The 16882-nt window shown below is 32.9% G+C and overlaps 1 protein-coding gene across 1 annotated transcript; it reads left to right on the top strand.

Annotated features, from left to right (window-relative positions):
• The first annotated feature begins 241 nt into the window (after positions 1-241).
• On the top strand, positions 242-15763 carry ebo (exportin ellipsoid body open). The gene is made up of 17 exons (XM_076413764.1): positions 242-371; positions 492-698; positions 745-942; positions 997-1180; positions 1486-1724; positions 2337-2509; positions 2566-2772; positions 2837-2945; positions 3001-3093; positions 3183-3351; positions 3408-3552; positions 9762-10296; positions 13528-13694; positions 14563-14757; positions 14810-15038; positions 15098-15334; positions 15388-15763. The coding sequence occupies exons 1-17, from the start codon at positions 369-371 to the stop codon at positions 15463-15465; spliced, it is 3168 nt and encodes a 1055-aa protein (XP_076269879.1). The 5' UTR covers positions 242-368; the 3' UTR covers positions 15466-15763.
• The last annotated feature ends 1119 nt before the right edge of the window (positions 15764-16882 follow it).

Below are 16882 nucleotides of genomic sequence, written 5' to 3'. Positions count from 1 at the left end.
CTGCTTTAAACAGACCAATCAAATTTTAGCATTAGGCATGTTTTTGAAAATAACGTGCCTAGCAGTTAAAACATTAAACCTACATATATTCTAATGTGAGCTAGAATCAATTTTCTATTAGAAAATATTGCTTAAAGATTTTTTAATTGATCAATCATATTAAATGATCTTTAAAATAGGGTGTAGTCGTATGGTTAGTTGCCTATAGCTTAAGAGTGACAGTTTAACTATTAAAAATACAACTTTTGAGTCTGCGCGAACCCTGAAGAAATGTCAAAATAATACTTTTACTAATTTTTTTTAACAAAATAGCGGTTTTTGCTATTTTATTTGAGTAATGCTAATTTTTCGGCACTAAATGTCTAAGTATGGTAAGTGTACAATTAATTATTACGGCGGGTAAAAAATTATTCTATAAGATATCATAACCACAAATAATCAAACCCCCCAAGCATATCTTCATTGTCCTTTATGTAGTGTTTTTGCTTCAGGATTTTAACGAAAATGGCTCTTTAGTCGCGATAGAGAATCTTTTCGAAGAGTTTTTTAACCCTTGTACGAGTAATTTACGAAAACATGAAATCGAAGTTCAGTTGTCTGCAATTAGAACTGTTCCACATTTGGGAAAACTATGTTTATACTTTATTACCCACACTTCTAGTCATTACGTGACGATGTTCGCCCTACAGACGTTAGAGGTAAATAATTATTTAATGTATATATGACACTAATAAAAATTTTTAGGCTGTGATAAGTCAACAATGGTTTAAAACAGATTGGACAGTACAAGACGAAATAAAATCCTTACTGTTATATAATTTGATATATAAGGGCAATAATGCACCTTGTTTTTTGAGAAATAAGTATGCAAAATTGCTGGTTGATATTGCAAGAATCGATTGGCCAACTAGGTATCCAAATTTTTTCACCAATATTATTGAGGTAAGTGTTGCTAAATACAATTTCAGGTAAACATTCACATAAAAACATTTTCAGTTATTAAAATCTGATGATGCAAATCAACTGACTGGATTAATATTGCTTAAGACAACTTGCGAAGAATTTATGAGCATAAATTCTACATTCGAAAACCTAAACAGGAAGAAAGAACTTACAAGACTGTTACACAGTTACATTCCGATTGTCTTTGAACTACTAACTAATATAATAGAAAAAATAGGTAGGAATTTAGTAAAAATATAATTAATATTTATTTGAAGTTGATAGAAAAAATCTTTAATCTAAGTACTTTAATAATATTGCTTTTATATGTATAGTCATACATTATCAGTATATTGAAGTGAATAATATGTTGTCCTTGTAATATTACCATATGCATCATACCATATGTTTTTTAATAATATTCAGAATCTACATTTAAAATTCAAACAATAATAAACAAGTCATGTTTTTTTGGCAAACACCATTTTTCATGTATTTTTTAAAATATGTACTTCAATAGATAACAGATAATTGTGATTTTAGGCACAAAATCAAAATATACAGCCACTGCCACACCTCCGCCTTCACCCACAAATCCATCAACTGAAGCTAACATAGCAGGACATTTGAACGGAGTTGAATTTAGACCAGACATTCGATTGCTGGGCCAAGAAGTCCTTACTACGATACAATATTTGTTTGGATGGGTCTCCATTGAAGAAATACCGAGAAAGCTTATCAAAGCAATTTTTAGCTTAACAAATTTTTCGATTTATTCACTGGTAACATGATTTAGAGTACTGATATATTTAAGCAAGGATAATATTTTTTATGATTTTTTTAATGGATACAATTATTAGAAGTAATTAAAACTGAGGTTTTTTTTTCTAATAACTTTCTAATAATTTTCTAAATACTTGATAACAAAATTTCATTTATGTTCATTTTTTTTCCATTATTTTTTCAAAGAAGGACAGTATTAATTTATAGATTTTGATTCAAATAAAAGACAATTTTAAGAGATAATCTAAAATTATTTTTGATAGTTATGATTCTGTATACTGTCAAAAACTTTTGCAAACATTTGTTTGGGAATATTTTTTTTCTGTGCCGTTTTTAATTGAGACAAATATATAAAAATGGCAATTTTAATGTGTTCACATAATTCTGTTCTATGACGTAATACGTTTTCATTCAAAACTTCCACAATTTGAATTCTGTAGGCCTTAAGACACAAGTCAGATCATATGTGCTTGTAGATAATAGCACTATCCTTGACAACCGTAGTTGGCCGGCTTTTTTTATTGGCCTATCTTTTTTTTAAACATACTTTTGACTAGTATTTAAGCACAAAAAATCGTATTTTTTATAACGGCTAAATTAATGCGTTTTAGGATGACGACGATCTCAGCGTACGTGCCATTTCGACGATTAATGAAATATTTTATCGAAAATGCTGCCCGCCAGGCAGCGAGAACTTTTTTCATGACATCTACAACGATGTCGTGGAATTGTTACGAAACATTACAAGCTCAGGATCATATCATATTGACCCGACCGACGAAACGTATGCGTTAAAATCACACATTATACGATTTTTCGTCATCATTACTTTCGTTTAAGGTTTGCTTCAAAATTAACTGAACTTTTAATACTATTAATCGAACAACACATGTGGCGATTTGAGGAGAACCCTAATTTTAGCTCTTTAGAGTTCCTGTCTTTATTTTTCCAATACATGATGCATTTACCGGAAATTGTAGGCTTTTTGCGATGCCTGAATGTATGGTCTATATTTTTCAAGCAAATCAAGTCAAACAATACAGCAAAGTAAGTTTTACCGAACTCATGATTGCCATTATAATACTTCTTGATGCCCTCATTTTATTTGCAGATATTCTGAGGTCTTTGTAGGTCTAGGTAGTGCTCTTGTTAAGAAAATTCAGTTCAGTTATAATTTTGCACAGCTGGTTGAGGTAAACATGGTTGATGTAGATGAGGATGTAAGTTTTTGATGCTTTTCATTTGGTTGGTAAACATTAACATGTACTTTTTTAGAACAAAACTGAGTGGCAATACCTCATACTATCAGCTGTGGACATTGTCGTACAAGCTGCAAGATATGCTCCACTAGATATTTTCAATCAAATTGTATGTAATCATATTTGTAACTGTACTGTATTTCTTATTAATATACTATTTCTCATAATTACGACAATTAACTTAATATCACTTTACAGCTAAACTCCTGGAACATGTATAACAGTGAATACAATGAATTAGTCAAATACTCATTGTATACTCACAATTCCAGCAACACAGAGACTGACAAATTGACTTATATTCTTCGGGATTTTTCCACCCTCACATTTACTCTAGCAAGTTTAGCACACCATTTTTATCCTAAAGGTAAGCGGAACAGTTCTTGCCTGATATTATTGGTTTAATTTGATTTGATCTTGCAGAAAATGAAAGCATTCATAGACCTGTCACTCCTCTTATTTGCGCCCTAATAGAAAACACACTTAAAAGTGCCTCAGTATACAATAAACTCAAGTCATATTTGCTTAGAGTCAACAACCCTAAATTAACACAAAGTTTTATTGATGCGTAAGTATTAAAACTGTAGGAAGGTAGTTTATATAGTCTCTCCAAAGCAGCGGTGTTATTTTTGCTTTGATATATAATAACATTCTAATATAAATAAAATAATGAAACAACAATGTTATAAAATATAATTTATTTTAATGTTATACTAGTCAGTTCCATCCTTCGTAGGGTGAAGACGTATTTTTAATACGGTCCAAGCTATAAAAAGATACCGTTCTTTAAAAAAACCCAGTATTTTATTACGGTTATTTAATTGAGTGTTAAAAACGCATAACAGATGCGGCTATCCGTCTCTCAGTGGACCTAAAGTGTAGTGAACACGTGTTTACGTGACCAGACAAAAGGACTGCATCTCATTTTTATTAGTGTTTAAAATTATTTCATCTTATTTTACAACAGTCCTTTTGAAATTCATTTATAGTATTTATAGTAAAAAACTAGTGCTAAAATAACGTAAGTGAAAAATGAAGTGCGTGAAATAAACAATGTATTTATTTTATCCTCTGGAAGTAAATTAAATAAAATATTAAAATATTAAAAAATGGCAAACCATAGTGATTCAACCAAATCACCTGCACACTTTGATATAAGATTAGAACAAACAGCAATAACGCAAACTCCACCATCAGAATGGACTACAGTCATTAACAAAAAACGATTGAGAAGTCCAGAAGAAGAAATCGCGAGGAAACAAACAAGAATCAGTGACTATTGGTTGCAGAAACCGATAGAGACAAAAAACAGTTTTAGCAACCTGTCGGAAGAAATTGAAGAGAACATACAACCAAGCCCTGAAAAAGTTGTTCCCAAACCACCACCAATAACAGTCTATAAGGTAGGAATAATAAAAAACATCCATGACTTATTGAAAACCATTACTACGAACTACACAATTAAAACAGTGAGCTATGAAACAATTAAAATCCAATTGTTCGAAACGGATCACTTTAAAGTTCTTATAAAAGAATTAGATGAAAGAAACACCCAATACCATACATTCAGGCCAAAATCCGAGAGAACATTTAAATTCGTATTAAAAGGATTGGATTAAAAGGACAATGCACAAGGTGTCAAGCGCACGGGCACACAAAGACTTACTGTCGCAAATCATATAGATGCGTAAAATGTGCAGGAGAACATAAGACAGGAGATTGTACTCATAAAGTTCGCGATGAAAAAGTGAAATGTGTTTACTGTAACGGAAATCATCCAGCGAACTACAAGGGTTGCGCAGTTCACAAGCAACTACAGCAGAAACTCTATCCTGCCTTAAGGGAAAAAAGGCATCAACAAAAACAATCCACTACTACCAATCTACCACTACCCACCAGAACAAGTCAACCAGACATAACTTATGCCCAAATAGTTGAAAATGGTTCAGCACAAAAACGAGAGACAATATCTCAACCTACTGAAACTAGCAACATCTCAAGATTAGAAAATATGATGGCCAAACTAATGGATCAAATGAGTACGATGCTTGGTCTACTCACAACCGTCGTAAGCAAACTTGCCTAATGCCTGAAACCAATAGCTACAAAATCGCCGTCTGGAATGCCAATGGGCTCCAACAACACGCCAGGGAACTAAAAATGTTCGTAAATGAACAAAATATTGACATTATGATGGTTTCCGAAACACACTTTACGGACAAGAATTATCTGAAAGTTCCTAAATATAAGCTTTATCATACAAATCACCCTGATGATAAAGCACATGGAGGTACAGCCATAATAATTCGAGTTGATATAAAGCATTTCGAAAAAGAAAAATTCCGCAAAGACTACCTGCAAGCCACCAGTATAACCATAGAGGAAGCCCATGGACCATTAACAATTTCTGCGATTTATTGGCCACCCAAACATAACAACAAGGCAGAACAATTTCAAGAATTCTTCAGTACGCTAGGTAATAGATTTATAGCAGGAGGAGATTATAATGCAAAACATTTAATGTGGGGTTCAAGAATAATAACCTCAAAAGGTAGAGAACTGCTCAAAGCCATAAGGAAAGATAACTTACAACATATCTCTACTGGCGAACCAACATATTGGCCTTCGGACAGAAATAAAAAACCAGATACAATAGATTTCTGTATTACAAAAAATATTGATCCAAAAAAGTGTCAGGCAGAATCATGTTTCGACCTGTCTTCTGATCATTTACCAATAATAGTAACAATTTCTTCAAAAATTACCATCAAAGATAAACCCCCTTCTTTGTGCAATAATAGAGCTAACTGGCCCTCATTTAGAGAAAACTTAGACCAAAATATCTCTCTAAACTTACCGTTACAAACTGAAATGGATATAGAAATAGCAGCAATAAATCTTACAAAACATATACAGGAGGCAGCATATTCCGCGACTCCCAACAGTGAAACATTTCCAAGAAAAAATACACATATATCATGTACAATACAGAAAAAGATAGCAGAAAAAAGAAAGTTAACGACGAAATTGGCAACAGCAAAGGACTGAAGAGAATAAAAGAAAATTTAATAGGGCCATAAAAGAGCTGAGAGATCTAATTCAAATTGAACAAAATCAAGGCATTCAAGAATACCTAGAAAACTTGACATCAACTGAGGCTACAGACTATTCGTTGTGGAAAGCAACAAAAAAGCTTAGGAGATCCCAGCAGCATAACCCACCTATTAAAACAAGCGAAAATAATTGGGCGAGAAGCAATAAAGAGAAGGCCGACATTTTCTCAAAACACTTAAAAAATGTTTTTAAACCTTTCCAGTCTCAGCTACATAAAGATGACGAAAATAAAATTACTAGCTTTCTAGATTCGCCATTTCAAATGGATTTACCGCACGAGAAATTAACGGTAAAAAAAATCAAACATACAATAATGAGAGAGATTAATATTAAAAAAGCTCCTGGTTATGACTTAATTACTGGCAAAATTTTAAAAGAACTATCAGAAAAGGCTATAAAACTATTAACATATATATTTAATGCTATGCTACGAATTAATTACTTCCCTAGTATCTGGAAAGTAGCTAAAATATTAATGATACTTAAACCAGGAAAAATACCAGAAGATGTGACCTCCTACCGACCTATAAGTTTATTACCAATAATCTCGAAAGTTTTCGAGAAATTATACATAAAAAAGCTAAACTATATAATAGAAAAAAGAAAAATTATTCCAGAACATCAGTTTGGCTTTCGCAATAAGCATGGGACTATAGAACAAGTGCATAGACTTGTAAACCAAATAAACGCTGACCTAAATGCCAAAAGATATTGTTCGGCTGCTTTCCTAGACATATCTCAGGCTTTTGACAAAGTATGGCATACGGGCTTGCAGGTTAAACTAAAGAAACTTCTCCCTCATCCGGACTATCAGGTACTAAAATCGTATCTCACTGACAGACATTTTATTGTAAATCAAGGCGATGAACATACCGAATTAAATCCCATATATTCAGGAGTTCCGCAAGGTAGTGTACTGGGTCCAGTACTGTATCTTCTGTATACGGCTGATCTGCCCACCACAAAAATAACTACTGTGGCAACATATGCAGACGATACAGCAATCTTAGCATCCCATGAAGATCCAGTCACAGCATCAATAAACCTACAAACCCACCTGGAGCAAATACAATTATGGTTGAAGACATGGCGCATTAAAGCCAATGAATCAAAATCCACGCATATAACGTTTACCCTGCGTAGAAAAACATGTCCACCAGTAAATATCAATCATCGCCAACTCCCCCAAGCAGAGCATGTTAAATATCTTGGTATGCATTTAGATCGACGCCTAATCTGAAGAAGCACATACTCTCTAAACGGAAACAACTAGGACTAAAATTATATCAAATGTATTGGCTCATTGGGCGCAAATCCAAGTTATCATTAGATAACAAGGTATTGCTGTATGAGTCTATACTCAAGCCCATTTGGACATATGGAATTCAACTATGGGGTACCGCTAGCAAATCTAATATATCCATCATTCAACGGTTCCAAAATAAGGTGTTGCGTGCCATTGTTGATGCTCCGTACTATATTTCAAATAAAGTGATACAACGCGATATTCCTCTAGAACCTATAACGAGTGTAATCCAACGTGTTTGTGTGAAGTACTTCGAAAGAGCGTCAGTGCATCCCAATGTACTCGCTAATCAGCTAAATATGCGACGTGATAGTGAAGTGCGTAGACTAAAACGTTTAACACCACCTGATCTGATTACTGGACATATGTAGAGTTTAGAATAAGCATTAGAATAAGTCTAATTAATTAAGATAATATTTTATACAGAAGATTGCTTAATGAAGTGATTTTCTACATGCCATGTATATATAATATAAACAGAAGAAATACTTATTGCCAATAGGGCAGATTGTGGACTCACGAAGAGTAATAAAAAAAATGTTATACTACATCTAATGCATGTATTATCGAAGGACTCAAACTACAGATAATTAAAGAGCCATAATAGTTTGTAGGTTAGAGTTATTTTATTATATTTATAATTAACTCTTTCCTAAACCACCCATTGGTATCCCCTGATGGCTTAATCCATTTAATTAATAATTGTACATCCAAGTAATATATTTTATTTTTATTAAAGAATATATTTACATATTTTTTTATATTTAATTCTTGTCTCTTTCGTTGCTGTATGTTGTTTTTCTCCTTAGTTTCTTCTGTTACTAGCTGTGTACATTGTTCTTCATAAAATTAGAAAACTTTAAAGCACTTGCCATATCTGCAAAATTGTTAGTAATCATTATCCCCTCGTACATATTAATCAAATGCTTATATATATTCTGGACAATTACAAACATATCTAGGCACATAACTATTTCACACTCTATAATATTTGTTTACGTATTATAGAGTGTGAAGCACAGTTATTCTATATTAATTATCTACTCACCTTTAGTTGTTTCCACTTTCATCACCGTCTTGGTATTTAATACTTGGTAACATTGAATTATAATCCCACATCCAGTAAGTTTTATTCATTCAATGTTACATTCTGAGCCACTATTCAGGTCAATAACTAACAGGTCAATTTTGAAAAGTCCCCGGCCTATCATAGTAAAACACATTTTTTTGACAAATTTTTTTTTATTCAAAAGTCTGTGTGTCTGATGAAGTTCATCCAAATCGAAGGGTGTTGTTGTAAACAATTCCTTCCACATATCCAAACAGTTCTTGCCTGCATATCTACTGTAGTAATTTTTCCCACATCCCATAATAATTCGATTCGATAAAAAAATAAATTATATAAAACACAATTAAACATTCCCTTTATATTTACCAAGTGGCAATTTGAAATACTTCATTCTTTAATATAGTATCTTCAAAATTTAATTTATATTTTGGGACCTTTTTGTATCTAGCCTGAAGAACAATATATCTGCAATGATTTATTTAAAGTATTATGATTTACAAAACCTAATCAAATGTTATTCTAACTTTTACCGTCGAAACGAACGCCTCGAACTTATCAGACAGCAGTTTATTTCTTTTTAACTGGAATAAAATGAGAAGAAAAATATTGTCTGGTGTTAAAACAAATTTACAAGCAGTAATAGATAATACATTATACATCTTGATGACGTAAGTTCACTGCTACTTAGCTACGCCATTTCCAGTTATGACGTCAAAACGTCGCAATGATGCATCAGCTTTGAATTTTATTTTATTTGCTTTGATATATAACAAAATTCTAACCTAAGTACAATAATGAAACAAAAATAGTGTTATCAAATGAGCTCAATATAATTTATCTTAACATTACAGTAGATCTAACACATATATTACCTCATGCCTGTTAGAAGTAACTGATTAGAGAGATATGTTTCTCATTCTGACAACTAATCTCATGTTTACCGGTTTATAATGTAATTATTACCACTAATATAGGCTGATTCGGTTACATGTTCCAACGTATCAGATAGCATTGTATCTCTTTTTAACTAAAATAAAATGGGGACGAAAATAATGTTTGATTTTTTAAAATAAATTTACAAATTGAGACAGGCAATACATCGTGATAACTTGGGTTCACAGTTATTTTGGTTTGTTGGGACAAAGCGTGTGAAAGGGGGAATTCGTACTATTACAAACAATATAAAGTTAGTTTCAAAATATTTTTAAAAAATGTATTCAACCACATACAATTTAGAGAATGTGGGTTATTTATATCATGACCTGGTTTTATAAATTTTATTTTTTAGCCAAAGTGAACTTCTGGCCTCCCTGAAAACCTGGTTAGGCTGGATGGAAGCCCGGAATGAGCCAATCAACACGGACGCCAACATCTTCCTCGAAATTATAATACCATTTTTGCGAGAAGGTGGGAAGGTGCCTAACAAGATCAGCCTGGCGGCTGCGCAGTTATTCCTAGAGATGTCCCGACGTCCGGGCAACTTGTGTCCATCGCAGAGAAACGTCGTGGCCGAATTTCTGCAAGAGACCCCCCGTTTGAAATACGGCAGTAGTGATATTCGCGATACAGTAAATTCAGCAGTGTGTGATATTCTTTTAAGGCATTTGAAGTCGTTCGATCAGGAAACGGTACAAAGGTACAAGCTACTAATTGGGATATTCTTTGATGGCATCACCAGTGATTTCAAGGAGTTGACTTGTAATAGTACCGAAGCGAAAGTCTGTAGTGTTGTTGTGGAGGTTTTACCAGCGTTATCGCATGTGATAGAATACTGTAGAGGGTTTCCTATTATAGCCAAAAGAGAATTGACTAGTGCCATTAAGGTAAGTGTTTCAAAATTTCGATTTTGTGTGTGTTGTACTGTTAGTGTAGTGTTTGTTTTCGATTATTAATTTCTTTAATATTTTCAAGCAAAATTTCACATACATAATTGGTTTACAGTACTTTATTTACCCCAATAATGTACTTTATGTATACCTAAGAATGTGGGAATAGGGAGAAAATAATTTCTGTTTAAAGAAAGCTGCTTTTAATTTTGTAGATTTATATTAAAATACTAGATGAAATAATATCTCCTGAAGGTGATTCTTTAAAAAGAGAATGTTACCATGAGTTTCAAAATATACTTTTCTTACTATTAATATCAGTTAACATCATAGATAAAATATTTTATTCAAAAATGTAAAAATTCAATCAAGAATGGAAGGAGATATCTCTCCGTTGATTTTCAAGAGAGTTTAAAAACATAAATTGCGTTTAATATTATGCTACGAACTTCTGAGCGATGATGATGTACAGATGCTAAGGCTTCTAACATTCTTTTTGATATAGTTCGCATTACAGAGCTATATGGCTCGAGAATTAATGAAGAAAAGATCGTAAATCCTGTCTGGTATTGTAAACCTCAACCGGATTGATTTAGAGTAAGTGCAATAGTTCAAATACTTGGGATTAGTAATACAGAAAGAAAATGGTATATACTATTAAAGTAATAAACAAAATGGACCAAGATACAGAAACTTCTCTAAGATGGTTCGTGTGGAGAAATGCTTATTCTGTTTTAGGTTAAATTGATATGGCTCGGTGAATGGAGGTAAAATGAAATGAAACGGTGGTGTTTACATTATGTGACCGTTATTTATTGGCAATATGAAAAATGTAGAAAATACAAAATAGATAAAACGGATGGCAGCGGTGTTACCTGGTGACGAGGCTTGGGTAGTCGATGGTTAACACGTCAAACCCAAACGATGGTCGGTTACTAATGATCGGAAATACCCTTCAATAACATCCCAGATAAACGTCTCGGGGTTGCCAGCTATTCGTTATCGTGTTCTAGTTGGCGCTGCTGGCACCCCGCCCGTGTTCAATATCTGTGATTATATTTCTGGGTACTTTGACGACAGTTATTCCACGATGTAAAATTCGACATGCCTCAAAGTCGCTACAATACTCCCTTGCCAGAATTTTATATACAAATATTTTAAACAGCAAAAAAAATATGATGCATGAGAAGAGTTTTAAACATTTGGATATGCTAAATCACGTAGTTGGTACGGTTGCGATCTGATACGGCTGTTGATATCTTTCGGTCCTACAGATACCGTTGCTTCATCGTCGCTTTGGCACTTGATGAATATGGTCTATCGACGACGTTGAAAATAAGCTATTTTTCGGACAGGGCTCCAGTAATCGACGCTGAGGGAGATGAGCTTGTTCGACGACGTGGCACCTTATTTTCTTCAATGACGAGACGTTGGCAATTCTGGTACATCGGCGAAGACTTGACGTATCTACGGTGACTGCAATCGGTACCTAGTTTCTGGAGCAGCTCTGTGACTAATCCGTAGTCACATATGTTACGGTAATTGAGAAAAAACAAATAATGACGGTATCCGACCAAAACTGCCCAAAGTTGAAAGGCTTCAAAATGTCTGCCAATATGACGGAGACGGCGAGCGAAGGAAGACATGATTATTTACACATTGTGCCGAAAGAAATGTTTAGTCGAGACGCTAATGATTAAATAGTGATGTTAATATCTCTAAGAGTTCAAAAAAATGTAAAAGAAATAAAATTTGGACAAAAAATTAAAAAAAAATGAAATGGCAATAATGAAATGAAATTTCAGGTCTATTGTTCCAGCACTAAAATAAAATTTAATGAAGAACAAATGTTTGAATGAATGTAATGTTGAACGAACAAAAGTAAAATCGAAGAAGAATAGTTTTAAAAATATTTAAAACGTTGAAACAAAAAGTATAACGGCCACGTAAAATACATAATGTTGCACATTCACTAGTCCAAATCCAATTTTGCGAAAGATCACGTCGGGGTCACCACTTTAGGTTAAATTGAATGGAGGTAAAACGAAATGAAACGGTGGTGTTTTCATTATATGACCGTTATTTATTGGCAATATAAAAAATGTAGAAAGTACAACATAGATAAAACGGATGGCAGCAGTGTTACCTGGTGACGAGGCTTGGGCAGTCTATGGTGCCACGTCTAAACCAAACGATGGTCGGTTACTGAATGATCGGAAATACCCTTCAGTAAGATCCCAGATAAACCTCTCGGGGTTGCCAGCTATTCGTTATCGTGTTCTAGTTGGCGCTGGTGGCACCCCGCCCGTGTTCAATATCTGGGATTATATTTCTGGGTACTTTGATGACAGTTATTCCACGATGTAAAATTCGACATGCCTCAAGGTCGCTACACTGTCAATCCAGTACGGCTAAAAGACTTGGACACTGTTTTTCGATAAATCTTTTTCTATTGGTTTGATAGCAAACAAAAACTCTATTTCTAACAAATGCAGTGGAAAATAAACCTATACAATTTTAAAAAACAAAATTAGAAATGAAATAAGCTGTTTAAATCTTTGATTATGTTTTCATCTCAAAAAGGTAATTTATTTTTACGGAATTCTTAAATGTTTTTCCATCGTTACTCGTTACTCCAGCTTCATTCGCATTGGTGAGAATTTTGGAATAGCTGCCAACAGTTATATCTACTTTATCCATAATTATTAGAGTGGAGGTATTACACTCATTAAATATCCCAGCAGCAATGTAGGTTGAGATTTCAACAGTTTTTAGATAATACTATCATAATAGTGTTAGTAATCACTACTTATTGTTTTTTCTGCTACGTGTAATGTATCTGTACAATATCTGGAAAATTTATGATCTTTTTTAGTTCGTTTAGTCATCAATTTCACGTTATTGATCGCAACTTGGATAACATTCAGATAACAACAGAAATTTTAATATAGCACTTTCAAAAAAAGAAAATCACTTAAACTGAAATTATTTTCCCTCCTTACTAATATTACAATTTAAATGTTTTTCTTTGTTATGCGCAGTAGATACATACATTATTTTGAACGGTCTTGTTTTTGATATGAGGATTTTAAATTACAGTTAATTCATCAATGCTTTATTGTTCAGCAAGTTTTGTCTTTTATTAGCTTAGTATTAAATCGCCGTAAATGTTGCAAATATGTTTTTATATGTAACGATAAGCTTTAATTGATCAACTTCGAATTTTAGACTACCCTGGATCATGCCTTAGTACTTTTTCCAACTTACATGAGGTATACAGAAGTACATAATATATTTTCGAAATTTTTTATTTCCGTGTTGAAGAATCTACAATCACAGATCGGCTCTGAATTTACAAAGAATGCCATTCAGGTGTTTTTGCAAGTTGCAATTAGGTGTGTATAACTTTTATTTGTATCTGTATATAGTGAGGGCTATGGAGATATCTTATAAATACAAATACGATAACAAATATGTATAGTATTTATTCAATTGTCTATTAAGGTGGAATTTGTAAAAAAATCTTGTTTAAAACACCTAGATTTGCTATATTGTACGAGATGAGTTCGAAAAATAACAGGAACTTTGAAATTGTACGGACTCTGTCGGTCCTATTGGCACTACTTCGTTGTTGTGCTTTTCGTATTGTCTTTTTGTTTTTCTAGTTGCTGGATAGTGGAACGCATAATATGCAATAAATCTTATGAATATTAAATATTGTTAAATATTACTTTTGGCGAAGCTACTATGATTAAAACAACAGTTTTCAACAACAAGATGCAACGTTGCTGCACCAAATTTAAGTTTTCATTTATTTTAACTGTGACAACAAAATAATAATGTAGATAAAAGAATGAAACAAAAATAACGTTATAAAATATAACTTAATTATAGTACATGTAATGCATACGCATTGAAAGATTTAAACTACATTAATTAAACTGCCGCAATAATTTGTAAGTTAGAGTTGTTTTATTATATTTACGTTTATATATGGTTACATGGTCGGACATATAAGACATAACATGTATAATGTTAATTTGTAATATGAGAAAGAAAAATGCTCCAAGACTAAAAGGGATTTTACGTATTTATAAATTGAATTTGGCTATAGGTTCGACTTGCAAACAAATGAAGATGTGATAAATAAATAATATTCTTTCTAAAGAAAAAAACTACCATTATTTTTTGAACACACCTCGTATATAGTATATTTTCTTTATAGACTATATATTTTTTGTATAACACCCTTTTATTTTTCAGTGAACAACAAGCAAATAGTTTATCAGGAATTCAACAGTTGTTGGATATCTTTTGCATGGTGGTCAGAGAGACTACCAACAAGAGTTTCCTGCCTGATATCCTGCAACTATGCATGGAAAACATTTATACTTTACTTTTGCCTCAAGCCGGTGATAACCCCGACGTTTTCACGACATTTTTAGATTTACTGTACAAGTAAGACGTTCTTATAACACATTTTAGCTTATCTGATTTTGTAACTTTGTAGCATTCTGAATTTCCATTGGTTATACTTTTATAATTCCCAAGTGATGTTGGGCTATTCACCGGGAGGAAGCGATTCAGAGGTGGGTCCCGACGTGCCGAAGCGACCCGATCAATTATTGGCTGTGCTTAAGGTTTTTGGTGAAGCATTACTTTTAGACGATATAAATATATTTAGAAGAAGTTTAGCAATTCTGCAGGATTTAAACCAAAATAAGAAGTTGTATCACAAGGTACCAGTTAGTAGTTCAAAGCGATGAAAGGTTGGTATCTGCATTTATTTCTGTTTCAGAGCATTTTTCGGAATCATTTATTACCAGAGTTGCTAAGGGTGTTACTGAATACGCTATTGTACAAGAGACAAGCTCTGTGTAATGACGACATAATCCTAGCCGTGTACCACATGGCTGAGGTGGATTTTAATGGATTTTTCTTAACATATCTTCCACAATATGTACAAAATCTTGAAGGAATCACACCGAGGGAGTTTGAAACATTAATGACTCATTTCACTAATAGTTCGGATAGAGTAAGTGTTCCACTTGTTTCCTACATAATTTTTTTACGTCATTTAATTTTTAGGATATCCCATCATTTATGCAACACTTACAAAATTTTGCCACTGAGTTCCAACATTTCAGAATGTGCAATAATTCTTGAAATAGGTTTTCACGATGTTGTTTTAATAATTTTCATAGTGATTATTAAAAATCCAACCTATGGAACGTTCGTACGTTAATATTTTTTACTTTTTTTAACAAAGTAATTATGTTTTTTATAATTATAACGTTTTGTTTTGTTGAAAGTATGTTTACCTTTTTTTACTAGAATGTTTTTGAACTGTACGATCTTGGTACATAGTATATTAAGTATTTATAATCTGATGTGATGAGCTCAATTTTGTGTAATATTTGTAAGTGCCAGATAGGCTTTTTGTAATATAAAATATAAAAAGCTACAAGGGTTTTATTATTTACTGCCAGTAGGAAGTGTACTGGGGCCAATGCTTTATCTACTTTAGACTTGTGATATACCACAAAAGGAGAATATTACAACAGGCAAGTGACAATATAAATAATTGGACACAAGCTTGGAAAATAAAAGAATAATGAAAGTAAATCTGTGCATGTGCAGTTGACAAGATCAGACCGTACAAGCACCAATAACATTAAATAATATCATTCCATATAGCAGCAACGCTAAATATCTCGGAATGAATCTTGATACAAAACTTCGCTAGAAGGAACGTATGAAGAAAAAAAGAAAAGAACTGGAATTGAAATATAGGAAAATGTACTGGCTAATTGGAAGACAATCACAATTATCAGTACATAATAAATTGCTATTATGTAAGCAAATACTGAAACCTATATGGACATATGGAATTTAACTATGGGGATGTTCTGTAAAGAGTAACATAAACAAAATATAAATTTTTCAGAGGTATTGTGGGCGCACCCAAATACTATAGGTCTGATTACCGACGTCGAGACCTTCAGATACCCACAGCCAGTCAAGAAATCAAGAATTGCAAGGGGGTATGAGGGAAAGACTTCATTCTCATAAGAATATTGAAGTATTGCAGCTTTTGGATACCACCAGAACAGGACACACACTCAAAAGAATCAAACCCTCTGATCTTATGTACTTTTGAATCACCAGGGACTGAGATAGGACCAAAGGGTTCTACTAATTATGTACCTAGATTTAAGTTATCATAAAAACAAATTGTAGGTTAGTCGGAAACGACTAGTAATAATGTAATAATAAAATAATCATTGCCTGTAAATTCATCTTTTTATTAGTCAATAAGATATTATTTCAGTATTAACACTAACCATTATATCTTAAGGTGGTTTTGATCATGAACACTTTCAATATAATCAATAGTTATTTTTATTTTTTGGATATGTTGACGATCTCTCGAAGTTTTTGCTATACAATATCCAGGGTAAACGGAAAGAGATATTGCTCATTTGGTAGTACATCTCTGAAGGGTGTTAAGATAACTGTAATGGTATGGAGGAAAGAACATCTTTATATTTCTTAAGAAAGGAGACAAAAAGGATCGGTATCT

Source organism: Rhynchophorus ferrugineus, unplaced genomic scaffold (genome assembly GCF_030347505.1).
Source record: "Rhynchophorus ferrugineus isolate W39M unplaced genomic scaffold, kcgeb_rfMv2 rfM1, whole genome shotgun sequence".
Classification (NCBI taxonomy): Eukaryota; Metazoa; Arthropoda; class Insecta; order Coleoptera; family Curculionidae; genus Rhynchophorus; species Rhynchophorus ferrugineus.
Note: the sequence above shows the minus strand (reverse complement) of the source record. Positions and strands in the feature narration are given on the sequence as shown.

What these genes read in the sequence shown, in the direction of transcription:
- ebo (XM_076413764.1), top strand. An exon ending in TTTTCACCAATATTATTGAG is followed by an intron (nt 943 to 996) that starts GTAAGTGTTGCT and finishes AAACATTTTCAG; the next exon opens with TTATTAAAATCTGATGATGC. An exon ending in TAGATATTTTCAATCAAATT is followed by an intron (nt 3,094 to 3,182) that starts GTATGTAATCAT and finishes ATCACTTTACAG; the next exon opens with CTAAACTCCTGGAACATGTA.